We start from the raw sequence: 21,490 nt of genomic DNA, 5'->3' as shown, positions 1-21,490 counted from the left end.
TCTCTGGGATATGAGTCCTTGACTATCTGCATTAAATATCTGGCATGTTCCTTGTTGCTACACACAGACTCATTCAAGGGAAGATGCCTTCAAGGCCAGAGCTCGGCCATCCGCTCTCACACAGTCAAGCTCCATGGAACTCGCACCGCACGTCCAGTCCTGGATGAGATACTGGATCTGGTGTCACAACCACAGTCCCTGAGCACTTAGACCACACGCCGGGGAGAGACGTGGGAGTCCACAGTTAGTGCAAAGTGCACAGGGCCAAAGGCCCGCCCTGGCACCACCAGGAGCCATAGGAATGGCCTCAGGGAAGCACTGAGGTGTCAGCTGGCTTAAGAGAAGCAGGACTCAGCTCACCAAGAGCCCGTGGTAGAGCCCACGGCAGAGCCCCCGGCAGATGAGGGGCCTGCCAGGAACCCTAGCTCAGTGATGCCTGGTGCCCTCTGCAGCCAAGGAACCCACAGGCGGGCAAGACCAGGCTGCAGAGCTGCAGGCCCATCGCCAGGGGCTGTGGAGCTAAAAGAAACAACTCCATTTCCATTTCTTTATCTACTCCATGACTCATGCTAAAAAGGCTCAGGGGTAAGACAGAAATTTCAACTTCATTCTGAAAGACCTAGTGAGCTATTTAAAGGCTTAAGCAGGGCGAGGCTTGGTCAGATTTACGTTTTGGAATCAATTTACGGGTTAACCAAGCTGTCAAACACAAATTGCCACATCAGTGTTCTCCAAGTGGAGACGTCCGTGTGTGCGTGTGTGGGCCACACTGGCACACACCAAGGTGAGACTCAGGGTCACCTGCACTTTGTCCCATAAACACATTTAGGAGGCACCCGACTCAAAGATACAGGGGAGATGCACAACCTAGGATGCTCATCATAAAACATCTCGACAGGATCCTCGAGGTTATCAAACTGTTAAAACTTGAAAAGCTACAAAATCACCATTTATGTGAAGTGCTCAACCATTCCCAAGAAGGTTGAGCATGGGGTAGGGGAGGGGGCTGTGTCTTGTTGGGTACTTTGGTTTTTTAATTAAGAAAAGCTCCAAGAGGGATCCGAACTCACGGGTGTCATGACAACAGATCAGTTTTGACACTTCTCGACCCTGCCGGCAGACGGCTGGGGGGTCGTCTCTGTACCAGCCAGGAATGTGCCCACGGGAATCGCCTGGGTTCCGGGACTCAGTTCACTCACTGCTCCTCATGCCACGACACCTGGATTGGGAGACCCTAGAGCAGCAGTTCCCCGAACCAGCATCAGCACCGAGGGACTTATCAGAAGGCAAGGCCTCAGGCCCCAGCTGGGACCCACCAAATACAACTTCTGGGGGTGGGGCCCAGAGATCTGTGTGTTAACACACCCTCCGGGTGACCCAGAGACAGGCTGGAGTCTGAGAACCACTGATCTCAAACCTTTAAGGCCACCTGGTATCAAGAAAAAGCTAACGAAGTCACATTTGAACTAGAAAAGCAAATAGGGGCCCAATAAATAGCAAACTAGATTTTCTGAAAAGGGACCAGAATTGACACAAAGTGAACTGAGCAATAACCTTGACCAGAACGAGGCGTGCTCAACTCTGAACAATCGCTGCCATCCGCCAGCAGAGGGGCCCCGGCCAGCCAGGAGCCCTGCACACTTATCAACAGCACAGCGTGGCTGGGCGCGGTGGCTCACGCCTGTAATCCTAGCACTCTAGGAGGCCGAGGCGCGCGGGATCACTCAAGGTCAGGAGTTCGAGACCAGCCTGAGCAAGAGCGAGACCCTGTCTCTACTAAAAATAGAACGAAATTATCTGGACAACTAAAAATATATATATAGAAAAAATTAGCCAGGCATGGTGGCGCATGCCTGTAGTCCCAGCTACTCGGGAGGCTGAGGCAGAAGGATTGCCTGAGCCCAGGAGTTTGAGGTTGCTGTGAGCTAGGCTGACGCCACGGCACTAACTCTAGCCAGGGCAACAGAGCCAGACTCTCTCTCAAAAAAAAACAAAAAAAAAAACAGCACAGCGTGCTTTTTGATAGCATCCAAAGCACTTAAAAGAATAACATTTTCACTCATGTATCTTAACAATTTCCTGGAGAGGAAGGCAAAGGGCAGGTTCTCCAGCCAGGGCAAAGGTCACGCAGCCTGCAGGGTACAGGAGCCGCTGAGCAGGGGCTGGCAGAACAGGAGGCCCAGCAAGGGCGTCATCTACATCCAATTCGGAAGTCTTTTTGGTTCAGCCATGCACACTATGGTGAGTCCTAACAGGGAAACTGAGGCAGGAGTGGGGGAGAAAGTGTATGAATTATTTTCTTAATCTTTCTTTTCCTTTCTTTTTTAAATTAAAACCAGCCTAGCCTGTTCTAGATTTTCTTATGTCAACAAAACCAGCGTTTCCCATCCCTGGTATTCTCCTCCACCCCCCACCCAAAAATAAAAACCCAGGTACCTGAACTCCCGACCGAGATACAAGGCAGCTCCCCAGCATTTCGCTGATGCAGAGTCGGGTCGAGAAGTGGCCCCTGATGTGGATGGGGACACTGACTGCCACCCCACACTCACTCACACACACACACACACATCCTCGACCCCACTGTGAGCACTTCTATGGAAAGCTTTGCAGGAACAAAATCCACAATTTGGGGAAATTACACAGGGCTTTTCACCCCACCCTGTAAGTAAAAGAACGGCCAAGGGAACTCTCTTGAATGTGGGGTTGTCAAAAAGGATTTACATATAAAAGTTTCCAGGAGGTTTTCTCTTGGCCAGAGAACAACTAAGTAATTTCCCTGAGCCATGCAAAGGTTAATAATCAAAGAGGTTTGTTAAGAACTGCCCAAAGCTCAGGCTGCCAGGCGGTTAGTCATAAAGAGCTAGGTGGAATTTGCCTACTCGGGCCGCTGGAGGAGACAGAGGAAAGAGGTCACATCCCCACTGAGGAGGAGCCAGTTTCCTAGAGAACTTGGGCGAGACAGAGCTGATGAGCCCCATGCAGGCCCTGGCGCCCCCTCCCTGAGGGTAACGGGGCATCCTTGCTCACCGAGAAGGGCCCAGTCCCTCTGGACACCCAGGCAGACACACCTCCTAGGTAATTCCACCAGTTCCCCCGGAAACAGAAGGTATGCCAGAGAAGCCCTCAGTGAGCACAAAGCTCTGGGCTGCCGAATAGAGGCTGGGGGTACCGCAGAGCCCATCTGACCGGGACCCCTTGGCCTCTGCATTGCCAAGATTCAGGGCTGCCCTGGGCACTGCAGGATGGTAGCAGCATCCCTGGCCGCCCCCCACCAGATGCCAGTAACAACCACCCCACCTCCCTCAAAGCTGGAACACACGAGAAATTTTCTCCAGACATGGCCAAACGTCCTTGGGGGGGACAACAGTGACTGCACTCCCCTCAAACCCACTTTGTTGAAAACCACCGATTTTGGCCAAGCACCTGGATTTACAGACAGGGAAACTGAGGCCAGGGGTCACACTGAGAGGCGCGCTGGCTCCTCTCCCTTGGGCTTTGCAACCCTGAGATGGTCTTCAGTCTGTACCTCTTCCCCTCCTCAGCCTCACCCCTGCTGAGTCCCCCACACTGCTCCCCCATTAGTACAAGACACTTGACAGCCCAGGAAACACACAGCAAACCCTCTTTCTCAAGCACAGGTGCCACCTGCTCCCAAGGAGTCTCTGTCAAAAGCCTGCTGAACTGAAACCCAAAGTAGAGACTCTCACACATTGCCGCTGGGAGTGTAAAATCAAACAACTGATTTGGGAAACGGTTCAGCAGTTTTTTAAAAAGTTAAATATATACCGATCACATTTCCAGGCCACTCCACTCCTAGGTATCTACCTGAGAGAAATGCAAGCTCATGCCTGTACAAAGACTTGTATGTGGTTGTTCACAGCAACTTTACTTGTAAAAGCCCCAAACTGGAAACAACCCCACCAATATTCATCAACAGGATAGACAAACTGTTCCACTGACAGTAAATCCAACAACGGAATATTACTCAGCAATGAAAAAGAACAAGCTTTCTGATAGACACAACTTAGATGACATCTCCAAACCACGATGGTGAGGGAATGAAGCCAGACAAAGAAAGGATCCTTTACTGCATGATCTCATTTTACTTAATTCTGGAAAATGCAAGCCAATCCACAGCGAGAGGCAACAGACCAGTGCAACCAGACAGGGGCAGAAAAGGTTGCAAAGGGTCACAAGGACGTGTTGGGGGGTGATGGGCTCAGTCCGTGCCTTGATCATGGTTTCACGGGTATACACATCCATCAAACCTCATCAAATTGTAAACTCTCCGTAGTTACAGTTTACCTTATGTAAACCATACCTCTCTAAAGTTGTAGGGAAAAAAATCAAATGAGTGCAGAAAGAGCACTGCAACTATAAAAATCACCAACAATTTAGACGGTAACTGCTGGTAATCGTTCGCCTCACAGGAGCTCACACCACCTTCCAGGCAAATCCTGCTTCAAGCAGGCGAGGTGAGGACTGCTCCAGGTGGGCGCTCATTACGCTGCTAAGACGCCAGCGAGTGAGGATAAGGTAGCGCAGCCACCGCCTCCCCTTCCCACGAACATAGTCCACGGCTTGACAGCACACTCAGCGCCAGGACCACGCACGGGGATTCTGCCACCCCCATCTCTGCCACGGTCCTCTGTGTGACCTCAGGCAAATCACTTTGAGTCTCAGAGCATCACTTTCTCCCTATTATGCTAATTATAGCATAGGGGGAAAGTAACTTCTACTATTTATATGAGTAAAAAATTAACTGCTTGCTAGCATCTCCATTATTAAAATGTCACAGAATTTGGGTGGCTTAAATTTCAGAGCTATATTTTCAGCCAGCTAGGATTAAAGGTGTTGCAGATTTTTCAAACTGAGGTGAATTTTCAAAGTCACGTTGTCTGGAAATCCTCCCTCCTCCCAGGCAGCCAACCTGCATCTGCAGGCAGCCAGAGTGCCCCAGAGATGCAGCCTCGTGCAATCCAAACCACGGTCAGCACCCCAGCCGCCACCAACCCTCGGCAATGGGATAAAAGGGAACCAACAGCTGTTACTTTCTGTATAACCTCGCTGAGTAAAAGACTGAGTGTGAATGTGAGTTTCAAGTCACAAAATGAAATCCACAGGAGAGCTGCACGCGGCAGAGAGAATTCTCCAAGAACTCTACAGACTCTCATGCTGATCCAAGAGGCTTCCTTTTTGCTTTCTGAAAACATAAAACAGTAAGTGGCTGATGTCTGTGAGTCCTGAGTTCAATTTCTGACTCAGCCACTGGTAAGTGGCTCCTGACCTGCAAAACAGGAGTTTACCACCGTGCCCTGGGGTGACCAGGATGATAAAATGACACAAAGTGTGTCCAGCCCTTAACAGGGGATCCTGCATCTGGCAGACACTCAATAAACAGTAGGTGCTATTATGGATTTTATCAAAGGCAGGAAGGGGAGAAACCAAAAGGATGGTTCATAAAGCGTTTAACAGAAATTTCTGGAATCTGGAGCAGGAGCAGCTGTCAGAGATGCCCGCAGGCAACGGTGTCATTTACAAGGCAAAACCACAGGGGCTGCTGGGACAGAGCTGTTCTCCAGTGCAGCGGGCGCCCCAGACTCCCCGGCCAGCGTCCCCACCCGTCACCGCCGGGGCCCGTGCTAGCTTTCCACTTACCCTCCTCAGTGTGCATGTCCTCTCCTCCTAAACATGAATCCGAAACTAAAATCCGAACAGAAGCACAGGGGAGTGGAGGGGTAGGTGTGACAACTCCTTAGCGGCTCAGCATCAGCCGCCGGGCCCGGCACACAGGACACTCGGCAGCTGTCCCTCTATCGATGACAAGACCGATTCCAAGCAGCTGCTTCACTCAGAGCTGCCCAGGTACAGCAGCTCAGCATTAAAAAAAAAAAAACAACAGACCAGTAATGTCACAAAGCATTCCCCAAGGAAAGAGCAGGAAGTTTTAGGGAAGGGTCACTCCAGCACAAGTACGGCCCACTGTCCTCAGGGATTCAGGGAGAAAGAACGGCAAGTGGCCACTCCAAGTCCAGCTTCCTCCAAGCTCAGGAGAAGGGCTGCAGTCCTGCTAGAGAGCGGCCGAAGGTCTGGAGGAGAACAGCAAGCACCCTACCTGGCATACGCTGCAGGGAGGCCGGGAGCACTGCTCTGTCCCTGTCGTTTCCTTGCCCACCCGCCCCAGCCCTCATCTCCTCTCACTTTCGTAAACTGTCCACAGAGGAAAGAAGATCAGCGTGGATTTCGGCTGAAGAAAACAGAAACATGTGACCTTTGAGTCCCAGTGGCCCTGCTCACATAAATAGTTTCTGGAGGTTCCTAACCAAGAATGTTCCCAGTGACATCATATTGTCAAACCAAGAGAGAAAATCCTGGTCAAATAAACTCAAGTTTCTAAGTAAAATTCATGTTTTTATGTCCAGAATGCCCCAAAAAGACAATAGCATAGTCATCATGGTTTCAGTCAAATTTTTTTAAATACTGGAACCCAAGATTTAAAAAAAAAAAAAAACAGTATCTGAATCTAATGGGTTATGTAACAAGAGCCAAGGTAACAGTAACCATGGAAAATGGATCTTCTAAACACAAGTTGCTGAAAAAGTTCACTGCAATTAGCTTTCCATGGTGTCTTCCTACAGACTTCTTGGGGAGGGACTGTGTTAAGAGTCACCATGAATCAACATGTGGTTGCAGCAGGATGGAGAATTCTGCCCTCTAACGCTAGAAGGTACAAACCCCAAACAAGATGGGCCGAGCATTTCTTCACGTGCTAACAAGTATCTGCCAAGACTTCTGGGGCAGCCTCTAGGGAAAAAACTGAGAACAAGAGAGACATGCCCCCTCATGGGGAAAAGACATCCTACACGTGCACACATGTGATTATCAACATGGTAAGTTTCTCTGGGGGCTTGGGTGGGGAATGAATGAGAATGAACAGGGATCTGGCTAGGTGGGGTGGCTAACGCCCAGGCGCCCTCCCTGAGGAAGAACAAGAAGACTTTTACAACTTGGAGAAAGCCAGGACATAAGGAGAATTTTGGTTGCCTATCACTGAAATTATCCGATGACATGCAAGTCATCCGATGACTCCTTCTACCATGAAAATGCACGACCAAGGCTGGAACACTTTTTATTAATATAAAGCGAACTGTAGGAATGAAAGAATCCTGCCCCAAAAGCAGATGGCCGTGATCAAAATTAAGCTTTTCTCACCTTGGAGAGGGCAGTCAAGTGTGTGAAAGGGAGAGGACAGGGTGGGGAGAGGGAAGACACTCTGAGGCAGGACCTGTTAGAAGCAGACTGGAACCGTACTGCAATTAAAGAGGTGACAACCGAAAGGGATTTTCCCATAGATGCCCCTCAGCTAAAAAGCCTGCTTGGACTTTGAAGAGATAATCAAGACAAAATGCAAATTAAAAGCCCTGGCTCTGGCTAAAGATTTTAGACCCACAAGCTCATTCAAATGGAAATGCGCCGCTGAAGCAAGGGCTGGGCTGCGGGGAACAGGGTCCCACTGGCCCTTGGCAGGCCACAGCTGGAGGTCCCGGAGATGGCTCTGACAGCGGCACAGAGCATGGCAAAGACATGCAAGACTGCAAGAGGCTGCTGCCAATTAAGTCCCCCCTCCCCCGCCCCAAGAAAGGCTGTCTGGTCACAGGCCATCGCTGGCCAGGACGGGGAGAGCTGCAGGGGCAGGTGAGGGACTATCAGCCTGCGGCGAGGTCATCACCAGTTCAAGGGCAACCCAGGAGATGTGCCCCACTTGGGCCCCGTCTGTGTCAGGCATGGGCACAGGAACTTGGGCCTCACCAGATTCCATAATTAACCCTGTAGTCACAAGTGCGGAGACACTAGAGCCCTGCAACAGCTGTGGAGGCCGATGCTCTAAAACTCATAAACCACAGACTCGATTGGGAGCTGAATTAGACTCTAGGGTCTGCCTCACAGGCCCACCCACGCCATACACGTACACAACAGAGATTCGTTAATGATACAGACGGTCCTCGACTTACAATTTTTTTTTTTTTTTGAGGCAGAGTCTCACTGTGTTGCCTGGGCTAGAGTGCCGTGACGTCAGCCCTGCTCACAGCAACCTCAAACTCCTGGGCTCAAGCAATCCTCCTGCCTCAGCCTCCCGAGTAGCTGGGACTACAGGCATGTGCCACCATGCCCGGCTAATTTTTTCTATATATTTTTAGTTGTCCGATTAATTTCTTTCTATTTTTAGTAGAGACGGGGTCTCGCTCTTGCTCAGGCTGGTTTCGAACTCCTGAGCTCAAACGATCCGCCCGCCTCGGCCTCCCAGAGAGCTAGGATTACAGGCGTGAGCCACCGCGCCCGGCCGACTTACAATTTTTTGATTTTTTCATCTTTACCTTGGTGCAAAAGCAACGAGCACTCAGTAGAAACCGTACTTCCGCTACCTGTACGACCCTTCTGTTTTTTACGTTCAGCGTAGTAGTCCAAGAATTACATGAGATATTCATCACCTTATTAAAAAATAGGCTTTGTGTTAGATGATTTTGCCCACCTGTAGACTAACCTAAGTGTTCCGAGCCCATTTAAGGGAGGCTAGGCTAAGCTGTGACGTGCAGTAGGTTAGGGGTATTAAATCCACTTTCAACTTATGATACTAACAACAACCTCCTTGTGAGTCAAGGGGCATCTGCATATGCAGTATTTGCCACGTGTTCACTGCAATGGTAACATACACACACCCTCACCAGGGTCACGGACAGGTTCACACCCGTTTTTATCTTCCATGGTTATGTCTGGGCAGGACCAGTGTGTTATGGAGATGCCAGCAACGATCATCTGGGAATTTCCTCCTGGAGACCCATTCATATGCTCAGGTGCTGTGGCGTGGCCTTCAAATGCACGTCACACAAGACACACAGTACCAGAACAGCCACACACTACACAAATGACAGACACACAATGTGCTTCCTTCCTCTTATGAACATCACTCTGCTGAGTGGAATCTCGCTCTCTGACGGTGTGTGTTGGGAGAAAGAGGACTGTGAGTGAAATAACTTAATAAAATACACTGGGGCAATCTGGTCTCTGTTGACCTTGACTGCTACTCTCCTCCTTGAGCAGACCAGGTGAGTCTGGTCCTGAGTTCAGGAACTCAGGAGTAAAGGATGGAGTAGTGGCAGTCATTTTAGAGTCAGGAGGACCCTTGAGACCAAAATTCAACCCTACAAATTCTAGACTAAAATTGAGGCCCAAAGGGACAAGCACCTTCCCCAAGGGTCCTGTGGCAAATCAGTGAGACAGGAACCTGTCTCAAATCCCAGGCCGGGGTTTTCTACCCTACAGGACACACAGTCAGCAAGGCTGCGATCCTACCTGACATCACTCTGCTTCCAGAAATCAGTCATAGCATGACACGAAAATATCTAGGTTCCATATCAATACATGTTTCCTGAAAACAAAGTCCTGGGACACAGGGCTTTGTGCCCCCAACTCCAAAACCACTAACACCCAAGTGAGGGGCTGCCCTCCCAAACACACGCACATTCAGGGCCATAAAAATCAACTCAGACATTTCCCTTTGAGTTTTCTTTTGAACTGTATCAAGATTAACAGACAAACAGCTGTCCTTCCAAAGCGCAAGTTAAACCCTCATCTCCTACAGAATGAGACACGGTGGCATTGGACACACACTAAATAAGCACCTTTTCCCCACTCTGTTCACACTGTACCTGGAATCTGACACTACAACACCTTGAACTGCACCGTCTCTAGAAGCCCTTTGAATTCCAAGCCAAAATTGGATCAGTCTTAGAGAATTTTGCATTTTATTGAAAATGCTAGTTCAATTATCCTCTGGATGGACAGGGAGATATACCACACACTGACATGCAGACTCAAAGCGGTAGGTATGGAAGAGCTCACTCTATACATTCTTTCAATTCTTCAGTATGTTTGAAATTTTTCATCATAAAATTTTGAGGGAAAAAGATCCCCTCGAGTTGGATTAACCAGCAAATTTAACCTCTTTTTAGTAGTAAGATTCTTGGATCACACAATTCCCGAAGCATAGGCGAGTGGCACACGAACCCCCGGGCCAGCCCAGACGCAAGTGCTGGGAAGATGCCTCAAGTTCGACACGGGTGGGTGAGGGCTCCGTTGGCTCAGGTGAGCAGTGCACCCTGAACACACTCAACCAGCACTAAGCACCCCAACGTTTGTATCAGTGAGTGGAGGAGCCCAATCTTCTCAGATGAGTAAGACTGCATGGCTCTGAGATTCTTTAATCTCCAACAGGCAACCCGCGAACAGAAAAATCTGAGGTGCATCACGACGGCCTGCATTCCATCAGAAGTAGTGAAGTTGGGATTCTAGAAAAACACATCGACTCCATTGTCTCGGTCGAAATTCTGAACTGCTTTCAGGAAAAGCAGCACTGGCACTACGTCCGAGCCCAGCTCACCCTGCAGGCAGGTGGACGTGGACACAGAGACACACACGGAGACGCACGAAACGCGAATGCCCACGATCGCAGCACCCCTCCTGGCAAGCCAGAAGCCTGGGAAAGAGTGCGGGGTTTGGGGAGTTCGGGGGAGAAAAAAAACTGTCTAGATTTAGACTATGGGTGGAAAGCAATATACTGTATAATTTTTTATTCCCCACCATAAGATGACCAGAAAGGTAAGTACAGACTGAGAATCCTGGGTAAAACTCAAATTTCTAAGTGGAAAAATGAAAACCGACTTTTTTTTGCATGAAGACAGTGGCCTTTCCTTGGGCAGAGCTGAGTTTTCCAAGCCCTCCCTCGGAGGCGAGGTGGCATGGTGCCTGTCAAGACCCCACGGTGACATAAGCTTCCCACCTTCTGGTGCTCAGAAGACTTCCTTGAGGAGCCCCCTGGGCCTCTTCACTGCCCACCCCCCGCCGCTCTCCTAGTCCACTACGCACCTGGCCCGAAGTGTGCGCTTGCCCTATCCTTGCAGAGCAAAGCCTGTTCACTGCTGCAGTCCCGCGCCCGGCTCAACGATTCTGTGGATTAAAGCCATTATGTGAAAATATACACATACCTACCAGATGGCTACGGAGACAGACACATCGATCACGCGTTATGTAGCACGCGCTCTGCACTGCTCTGAAAGAGGCAGAGTTGGCCAGGAGATGACCTGGCTATACGAGCAGGAGCTCGGGGTCATCGGCCCAGGGTCTGCACGCAGAATCTCAATCCTGTAAGTCCCCTCTGGGCTGACTCAGCCCCTGGAGATGGATGCATACTAGCCACACTCACAAGAGACTGATGTACACCTCAGACAACCATTTAAGAATTTGCAAATGAAGAAGAGCTTGTAATACTCTTCCTGATGTGCCTGCTTCTCAGTCTGTTCAACAGACAGGGTAACTCCTGAATCTCCACATTCGGGCTCACCCCACAGGGTCTGGGGCCACCTCTACAAATCTTGCACAACCATTTCCACCCGAACCTCAGGGCATCAAAAGGTGGAATCCCCTGCATGGCCCCCACTCCTGTGTTCCCAGGATAAAACCTCAGCCCCTCCTCCCTCCACCCTGAGGCTCACCCGCAATCCGGCCTGCACCTCCCTGTGATCTTTTGGGGCCATCTCTTCTCCCAGTCCCCTGTTCAGGCTCCCACCCCCTCCCGATCCCCTTACAACAGCCCTGATGCTGTTCCTGGTTTTAACCACTCCCTGCCACTTCCCACTACCACGCCCAGCCCCTCGGCCACCACCTCTGTATCCCACACGGTAACAGCCGAGCAGCAAAGCACCCCCTCTCCAAGCAGCAATCCATAATCAATAATTCCCGCTGCTCTGCCCAATAAAAAGGCTCCCATGAGGTTGTCGCGCTCTCCCCATCATTCTGGCCTCCCCTCCCTCGTTCCCCTCGGGCTGAGCAGAGTCTGTTCGAGATGCTCTGCTCCCAGGGATGCTCCTTCCCATTATGCACTGGCCTGGAAAACCCTCCTGCACCCACTCCGACCCTCGGGGACCTCCACCCCATCTGGTTAATCCCACCCCTCAGGCCCTCCCCATACCCCTTGCAGGGCTGCTGGTCTCTGTGTACTGGTGGCCTCCTAGGTGAGCTCTCAAGGGCCCTAAACGTCCCACACATCTGCGTGTCCTTCCAGCTCTGCTCAGTGCAGGGCTCAAAAAAATAGTGTGTTGGTTCTCAAGTTAGCCACTTCCCACACCAAACCAAGTGAGTATAAACTCGGCCCTCCCACCACCATCGCTTGAAATAAACACTTGCCTTTGCAAAGCCACCAGAGAAACTCACACAAGCACACACAGCCCCCGGACCTCGGCCCTGCATGTCCTTCCTGGGTCTGGCCTTGTTTGGCACGGGCCTCTGTGGAGGGGGATGGGCAGCTCCCAGGACATGGCAGCAGGAACAAAGAAAATAACCCCTTGAGAATAACAGAGTTGGCAACACTTAGCTTTTCTTTTTTTCTTTTGTGTTTTTGGCATAATTGCTACAAACAACAGAAACTGCATAGTGCTAATATGTAACTATTAAGACCATCAAACAGTTTCCTTTCAAATACCAAGGCAAATCAAAGGGTTATCTAAAACCCAGCGCAGAGATGGATCTGGGGCTAGTTCCGGCTCAGCCAGAAAGAGTCTCCCAGTGACTACTGATGTCTGCCAGGAGCCAGGGACAGCCGAGGGGGGGGCCTAGCTCCAGCCTCAGGGGACCTGCACTATCCACATTTTAAAGGAAAGGACTTCCTGGTGAGGGATTTTACTCACACAGCTCCATTCATGGAACAGAGCTCAACTAACAAGGAATTAATAGTCTTCAGACCAGCCTAAAGTTAAAAAACCTAATCTTTAAGACAGTGCCAGGGATGTATTAGCCACTCAAATATTTGTTTATGAACAAACAACTGAAAGAATGAAAATCAGAGAAAGGCAACATATGAAACCGCCATCCTGGTGTCATAAAGTGAACCTTGAACAGCAATGAAAAGCCTTTCCAGATAAAGGCCACTGGCCTGGCGGAGTGGTTTCATGAGCGGCTACGTCCAACCAGGAGAGAAAAAGCAACACAACCTAGCACTCCACGCCCGGCACGGACCCAGCAGGAACAAGGCCACGCGGGCACTAAAGAGGCACGAGCTAGAAGGTGCGCAGCAGCGCTACTCGTCACAGCCGAAACAGGCAGCGACACTAACGCCCATCACCAGCAGCAGAGATAAATAGACAAAGGCAGTAATTTCTAACTGCACGCGGTACAGCGCGCTGTGTGGCTGTTTTATGTCTTGATCTGGATGCTGGTTACACACACGGTTGGTTTATGAAAACTTCCTCCTTTAGGACTTGGGTACCTTTCCCCATTTATGTTGTACGTCAAAAAAGAATTCCCAAAAAATGAGGGCATTTTAAGTGGCCTCAATCCCACCAATTCCAAACCCAAACTTCAAATGACACGTGGATACTCAGAGATCCAGGCTTGTCTGTTGAAGCTAAAATTAAAACCATGTTTTCTTTTAACATCAGGTTCACCAGCCTGAACTTCCAACAGCAGCAGTGTTAAAACAGGAGCAGATAGTGTATCACAGCTCCCAGCAGCACCCCGACCTTTGAAAACAACAACAAAGGGTGGGCAGACGGCCTTCCGGAAGTGCCGTCCCGGAAAACACACTAGATCCTCCGTCCCAGAAAAGGGCAGCGTAACACACAAACAGCATGGAAGTTCAGAGAATCAGCCCTTTCCAAATCAATTTCTTTTTCATTACAAAAGCTAGCAAGCAGTTACCAGTGATATCACCTGCTGAAGGCCACCATCACACACAGAGCATGCCCCCGGCTTACATTGAAGAAGTAAAAACCCTTTCATGAAATGAAGGTAGTTCTTACGGATATTTGCTGTAGGCATTCATAAAAATAAAAATTAAAAAATTCTTCTTCCTTTCAAGTAGCCTCAATACTGCAAGCCCGTAACAGTGAAAACTAAAACTCACAGAATTAAAACTAAATTCACTTCCTAAAGACACTGTTCTCCCTTTAAGACTATTATCTGAGACTCTGGTAATGGTAGCTTCTGTGAGGCCGTGTCCTAAGCTGGAAACCAACAGGGTTCTGTTTGCTAGAGTCTGTTGAATGTTGACATTTCTAAGACCAAACATAAATCATTTGTGAACATGGCCGGTAATTATTTGAAATTCTTCTCCCAGAACCATGAAAAGTCTTTTCCCACCCTTAAAAAAAATAAAAATAAAAATAAAAAAAAAGCGCTTCTAACCATGATGCTAATGACAACCAGACGGCAAGAGCAGTTTTAAAGATTAGACAGTTGCTTGTGTAGAAACACTGTACAAATACTCCAACACTGCAGCCCAAAAAAAGACAATCCCTATCAAACAGCGGGAGAAGTGTGAAATTTGCAAATGAGCCCCTGGTTAAACAAAAACACCAATCTGTTCCCAGAGAGCTCAGGGTGGCCACCTGTTCTGGGCTGGTGGCAAGTTCTGATTACCAATGGAAGAAACAATACTGGTGCGGTGACAGCCCCCTCTTGGGGCCTGGGCCCCACCCTCGGGCCTATATTTAGTCTGCTCTTTATGGAAAATGTCCCGACCTCGCACACAAACAAGCTATTTGGCTGGTTATTCAAAGGATCCATTACAATCTCTTCTGTAGGGGGTGGTATTTGTTTTCCTTCCCTCCCCAGCCCCCAGACACAACAGCCAAGATACCCACTTCGGACCTTGGTCAGTTGCAAGAGCTCTGGAAGATGGAAGGACTGGACCCAAAGGATAACGCCAGTCCTGCCCCCAGATGGGTCCTATCACGGCATCTTGGGAAAGGCACAAGCCTGGGTACAGGCTCCCCACACTATCAAATGGGACCCAAAGACCCTCAGAGGCACAGAGCTTCCAGAAGGCCAGGGCTCTCTACAGCACACACAAAGCCTTGCACGCGTACCCCTGAAGAAAAATAACAGATGCCACAAAGATCAGAGATTAACATCTGTAGAGTGCATTTTGTTTCTCACAGAAAGGTACTTAACAAAGGGAAGGAATTATGTAGCTAAGCACCAGATCAGAACCTCAAACCCTGGATTTTAAAAATAGCTAAGCCTCATCCGCTTTGCCAACTCAATCACTGAAGCTGAGGACTGGGAGGTTCTGGAGGATTGGGTGGGGGGCAGGGAGGGGGACACAGGTTTGAGTGTCGAGAAACATGAGACAAAACCAAATCAGTGGTTAAAACAAGCCAGAGTGAGACTCACAAACTATAAACACCTGCAGGGTCTACAGGACAAAAAAGGAGGATGCAAAATCGGGGATTTTATTCTTAACAAAATAAAAAGTCTGGCTTGGACAAAAAACAGAGGTGGTAGCGACAGGGCCACAGGTTTTGTTTTGAAGGTTTCTGCAGCTGCTGTTGCTGCCTCTCTCCCTCCTGAGTCACTTCCTTCGGGCTCCTCCAGCAGCTCTTTTAAGCTACCAGTAACTTCTAGCTCCTCCCTTACAGAAGCGCTCTGTTAGCCTGGAAGCATCGGTAACCAAACGTGTCGTCCGCCAAGCTATCATTATAGGTGAATACTGAAGACCCCATCTAAGTACACATGAGACTACACTGAACACCAACAATCTCCAAAAACGACAGGAAGGAAAAGCCGCAGAACCACAGACTGAGACGACCCCTTGGCAACGTCCACCTGCCAGTTGATCACTTCCCAGAAACACTGTCCCTCACAGGTGCTCAGCTCCTTTCCGAACAGCATTGCGGAGGTGGCGTGAAGAAGGACTTGAAGCCATTCGAGCCTGGGTTTAAATGCCTCCTCCACTATGGTTAAACTGTGACCATAACCAACTCCCTGAGCCACTGGTCCTTGGTGTCTTCACCCATAACCCACAGAGAAGGCTCACAGGAGACCTTCTCTGACTGTGAAGGGGGACGAAGAATGAGCGATCACCCGGAGAAGACACCGCGCCCTTCCCTCTGCAGCAATGCTTCTCAAAGTGTGGTCCCCGGACCACGGCAGCGGCATCCCCTGGACGCTCGTTAGAGATGCACATTCTTGGGCCCCACTCCAGACCTACAGAACGAGAAACTCGGGGCGAGGGGCAGCAATCTGTTTCCATGAGCTCTCGATGCGATTTGATTGCATACTCCTGTCTGAGAATCACTGCTCTCAGCGTGACATTGAAGGTACTATATTATGGCAGCAACACAGTCTGTCACTCACTAGTTCCTCTCAATGATACTGATTCTATGTCTGAAATTCACTTGCACCCAACACAAAGACACGCCAACCTTTTGCAGATAGCTGATGTGAAAGAGTTGCCAAGATTTAGCAAGCAGATCTTTTTCTTCCTCTACCTACACTAAAGAAAATGTCACTTCCACCCCAAATACCATGTGACACTGAGTTTCTATCCAAGCTAACCCACCAAATGCAAAAGGAGCCCAGCCCTAACTTCTGTGTCCAGGAAACAAGTTTCAAAATGCCCTCGCTTCTGCCACAGGTTAAACGCTGCTTCAACTACCAGTGAGGGTGAGGAGCAAAAGGACCCACACTCCAGAGAAAACCTTAGCCCCTCCGGCAAGTTTAATCAGTCAACGAACAACTCCTGGGCACCCTTCAAGAGCCAGACATGATCCATCGAACCACTGAGGGTATAAAAGTGAACGAGACCTGATTTCTGCCCATGAAGAGCCGCCAGTCCTCCAGCTGGGGTGGGGTAAGATGGGGGTGGGGGGAGCAGGAGGCCTAATGCTGATGGGGTGAGGCTCCTCGCAGGCGATGCGGACACAGCCAGGCCTTGCAGGTGAGCAGCAGGCAGAAGAGGCGGCATTTCAAAGGGGCACACAAGCCGCAGCTACGAGGCACGGAGCTGGACTGGTAAGGCACAGCCGGACGGTGGAGGGCCTTGGATGCCAGTAAGCTATGAGATCTCACCTGGAGGCAACTCACAGCCAACTAAGCGTCATTTTTAAGGAGGAGACTGCAAGCCGGCAACCTCTGGGTAAACTTGAAATATTATGAACGTGGTTGATAGTGACAAAGAAAAATGACACTCCTCCATGGCAGGAAGAAGATATTTGTTTCCCTAAACATGCACACCTGCAGAAAGCAGACCAAAAAATTCCTATATGAAAACAAACTCTTATAAAAGTTTGGCCAAGGTAAGCAACTCTACAGAGAACATGATACTTTGGGTTATTTGGGGCATTCTCAAACCCTTCTCATCGTGGGTCGAGGAAACACAAACTTGGGATGATTTGCACATACGGCTTGTGGGAACTATGAATAAACGGGGTCCCCATTTCTATCTCATGGGGTGCTAGAGAGCCAGCACAAGGTCGGATGGGCCCAGGTCACCCCTCTTGGGCAAGTTTTCTACACTTTCTGGACCTCGGCAGTGGCATCTATGTACAGGATCACCACTGAGACAGTTGTAGGTTGAACACTCTGCCAGGCACAGAGGCTCAACAAAGCAGCTACGTCAAGGGATTTAGTGGGCCCCATCCCACCTTCCCAGGCCCCACGTGGTGCTACTAATGAGCCCCCGCATTCCCCAGTGAAAATGCCCGTAAGAGCTGTGGGGCAGAGCTCTCCTGCCAGGGACCAGGCCAGGCCGGTGGAGAGCTTGGGTTTCCTCGGACCAGCCAGCAGGAGAGGGTGGATGGAGGCATGAAACTGGCTGGGGGCTCGGCCTTGGGGAAAGGCCAAACTCCACGGTGGTGCCTGGGAATGTGGGCATGGCCCTGCCCTGGCTGCAGGAGCTGGCTGGTGATCGCACCACCGTTCTGCCGCCTGCGAGCTGGATTACAATGTGCAATTGCTAACAGAGGCTTTATCCTTGAAAGAACAAGCTTTATTTAAGAAGAAAGGCAGTTGACTCATTTACCTCAAACCCATCAACCCCAGACAGACTTGTTAAAGGAGAACTGGAGGGGAAGACTCAGACACACTGTTCAAACTGGCAGCGGGGTGGGTCTCAGGTTCCCTTCTGGGCATGGTGGCAGGGAAGGCCCAGGAGGCAGCTCCAGCTGCGTGGCTGCCTTTCACAGCACGCCACGCCCTGTGGGGCGTCCCAGAGATCTGATCAGGTAAATCTGAATCAATCGGCAATGCTTCCTTAAACTCCAGAAATCTGGAGAAAAAAATAAATCTCTCAAAGTCTGAAATGAAGATTTAAAAAAAAAAAAACAAAACACTTCTCTTTTGAGAAGCTAATATTTTAAAATAAGACTGAGGGCAAAATCACATGTATCACATGCCTACAAACAGGATTACCAACCTCTTTTTCTTTGGGAATCTTGGTGGGCTCTTTCAACTAAAATAAATGAAATCTTGTCCATCATTAAGAGACTTTTCCAACCCAGACCCACTTCAACACACTTTGAAATGAGCATTAGCCAAACACCCTCTCCTTTTGCTCCAACAGCAAAAATTCCTGAAGATGCTAGAAGACAGGGAAAATTTAAATAAACTATAGTACAGTCAAATGCTGGAATATTGTGCCAACAAGAGAAATTGTATCTTCAAAAGTTTTTCAAAACACTAAAAAACACTCACATTAGAGTAATCAAGAAGCTTTGTAAGTAGGACCCCAATTTTGTGTATGTACAGACAGATGTGGGGGGGGAGAACTCTAGCTGGGTATCCTCTAAAATTAGGACAGTTTTGGTGGAACATGTGATTTTTAAACTATTTGCTATGATGTGCGTACACTTTCCTGATTGGAAATGGTTCTATTTTAAAATTTGGAAAGGTTTATATTTTGCTACATAACATGCACACCTCCAAGCTTCACTCACAGGCAGGGGCAGATCTGGGTAGGTCTCTCGAGGTGGAGCCCACCTCAGTTCCTGTGATGTGACGTTGCAGACACAGGCTTAGTCACCAGCACTGGGTCCCTCCGACGCATGTGCAGTCTGGAGACCTGGATGCCACTCAAATGATTCCTTGGTTCCAGACTTTAAACAATTCTAGTCAAATGTTCAGGGGGCCATCATCCCTTCCTGAACCTCCACCCCCTCCTCTATAAAATGAGGATAATGAAGCTGGCCCACCCTCTCTCACAGCCACACAATGAGATTATGAATGCAAGAGTATTTCTGTTAAGGTTCTATACAAATGAAAAGGTGGTATCCTTGTTGATAACAGTGCAAAGCACAGAAGCATATTTGAATGGTTCCTAAGCCCCACTAAAGTAACTACAGCCCTGACACAATATAGACATTTCTATTCCTAACAGAAAAATAACAGCATCATCAAAGCCCCAAACAGGATTCGTCCACTGATTTGCAGCCTTATTAAAAATGACAAGAATTCTACCCAAAGAAGGGGCCTCGAGTCTCACCCAAAGGTAGGCGTCAAACTATCAAAAAAGCATCATCTAGGAACCACACAAATAGTGGAAAAAAGAGAAAAGGAGAAGGGAAGGGAAGGGAGAAAAGAAAGATGGATGGATGGATGCAACCACATCCTCTTGCTAGAAAGTCATATTGCTTCGCTGGAAGTGCTCGCGACCCCAGAGCTCGGCTTCAAGAACGGGAATTGCACTCAGCCAGCAGTCTTCCCACAGCAAAAAGGCTCTCAGCCAGGTGCCTTCAATGCCTGGTACCGGCTTTCAAAGTGTTTCATCAGACTTCTGTGGATGCAACCGGAGAGCTGGGAAGCGACATCTGAAATAAGCACAGTGCCCCTTTCACTGCTACCGCAGACCCAGGGCTGGAGGAACCTTTCTGCAGCATGGTCCGACCATCAGCAGATGCGTGCGGGTCTCACCGTCTTGTCAGAGGCACACGTAGGCCCTGCCTCTTGAGGAATCTGGAAGCATCTTAAGTCACCAACAGGGCAGCCAGGTGTACTAGAGGTCAGGGGGTGAGTTACGCTAAGAGTTAGTCCCCTGTAAAGCTGGAGCTCTGTTTAGATCGTCCCTGGAGTTAGCAAGTCCTCTACGGTTATACTCCACCAGCCAGCCAGCCTGGCTGGGACATGGTTCAACTCTACAGGGCTGCCAAATGCCAAAGGGATCAGCAACACTGCATCCACCCTCTCCACCTAACTGGCCAAGTTTCAAACCAAAACACTTTGGGGTTAGTAGTTCAGACTGCACAGTGCCAAGGCAAAGCCATTCTGTGGGCTGACACCCTCACTCACAGGTGGAGGGGAGCTGGGCAACGCCCACACCAGGCTTTTGGACACAGCCCTGCAGCCTTGGAAGGTTCTCAATGTTCTTGAATAGAGGTCTTACTGGCGTTTGGGTGGGACAGTGTGTATCCTGGACAAGCCACCCACCAGCCAACTGTGACGCTGGGAAAATGCTGATCAACAGTGGCTAAGGTACGACTCCACACTCCCCATTTACCTGCCACCTGGTCCCGCAGGTGAGTCTTGGCAGGACCAAAGGGACAAAGCAGGCAAACAATACAGAAGCAGAGAAATGAGAGCCACTGCTAATCCAGAAAGGACATAGCCCAGGAAAGGCAGACTGTGGCTGTCCCTCTCCTGCAGAGCTTCGGCCCTGCCTGACATTGGGGGGTGCGGGCTATTCTACCTGAACCCTCCTCATTCTCGCCCCACTACCCAAACGCTTACAACCAAGGTCCCCGAGTGCCAGCCATATGAAAGTCAGATCCTTAAACTGGAGGCCCTGCCCTCCTGGTAGGGTTCTTCTGATCTGAGCCAGGACTTTTGATACAAAACACGCTATGGAGGCCAGCGTTTGCACAGGGGCAGGTGGACCTGCACCCGGACACGATGTTTCCTGCCGCCCTAACTGGTTGTGTGTGTGTGCTAAGTTCAACTGCCTCAGCCATACCCCTGAACTGAGCAAAGACACTAAGGAGAGCAGCGCTGCACCGCCTCGACACGCTGGCCAGAGCCTCAGCCCCCGCAGCAGCACTTCTCAAAGCACACCTTCAACGTCCAGCAAGACGCTCAGAGCCTGGCCTGGCAACCTGTCACGGGGTGGCTGACGCCAACCCCTTCCATCTGCCCCTGGCGTCAGCTGGGCCGGGACACCGGGTGGCCCAGGACAAGGCGGCTCGAAGCCACTTTCTCACAGGAGAGACTCTATTGTCCATTATCAAATTAACGATGAAGATCCATCCTCCTGGCAGAGCTCGAGGCGCGCCGGGCGCAGGCGACACTGGCCCGGCCTTGCAGTGCAAGAAGCGCCGCAGTGCTCCCCCGGCGGGGCAGCCGCGCGCCCCGGCCCGGCGCGTGTGTACACACGCACGCACACACGCGCACACCCCCGCCGCGCCGGGGGCGCCCGCTCCCCTGCGCCTTCCAGAAGCCCCGCGGCGGCCCGGCCCTCACCTTCGATGGCGATGACGTGCTCCCGGATCTGGTTCTGCAGCACCGGCTCCTCCACGCGCTCCAGCAGCTCGTAGATGGAGTAGATGTTGGGGTGGACCGACTCGAAGCGCTGGATCTCGGCCCGGATGGCAGCCGAGTTGGCCAGCTGCTGCTGGTAGTTCATGGTGCAGGCGCCGCGCCCGGAGCCGCGCGCCCCCCGCCGCCGCCGCCC

At 50.3% G+C, this 21,490-nt stretch overlaps 1 protein-coding gene across 4 annotated transcripts in view; it reads right to left on the bottom strand.

Annotated features, from left to right (window-relative positions):
- The window catches only part of AGAP1 (ArfGAP with GTPase domain, ankyrin repeat and PH domain 1), a 544,117-nt gene extending 522,633 nt beyond the window's left edge, over positions 1-21,484 (bottom strand). For 2 of the 4 annotated variants that reach the window (XM_012648855.1, XM_012648857.1), the window contains exon 1: positions 21,280-21,484. In XM_012648855.1, the coding sequence (XP_012504309.1) occupies positions 21,280-21,442 (163 nt within the window). In that variant the 5' untranslated portion in view covers positions 21,443-21,484. The remainder of the gene's footprint in view (positions 1-21,279) is intronic. The other 2 variants (XM_012648858.1, XM_012648856.1) reach the window with 1 other exon arrangement.
- Positions 21,485-21,490: the final 6 nt, after the last annotated feature.

Source organism: Propithecus coquereli, unplaced genomic scaffold (assembly GCF_000956105.1).
Source record: "Propithecus coquereli isolate 6110/MARCELLA unplaced genomic scaffold, Pcoq_1.0 Scaffold295, whole genome shotgun sequence".
Classification (NCBI taxonomy): domain Eukaryota; kingdom Metazoa; phylum Chordata; class Mammalia; order Primates; family Indriidae; genus Propithecus; species Propithecus coquereli.
Note: the sequence above shows the minus strand (reverse complement) of the source record. Positions and strands in the feature narration are given on the sequence as shown.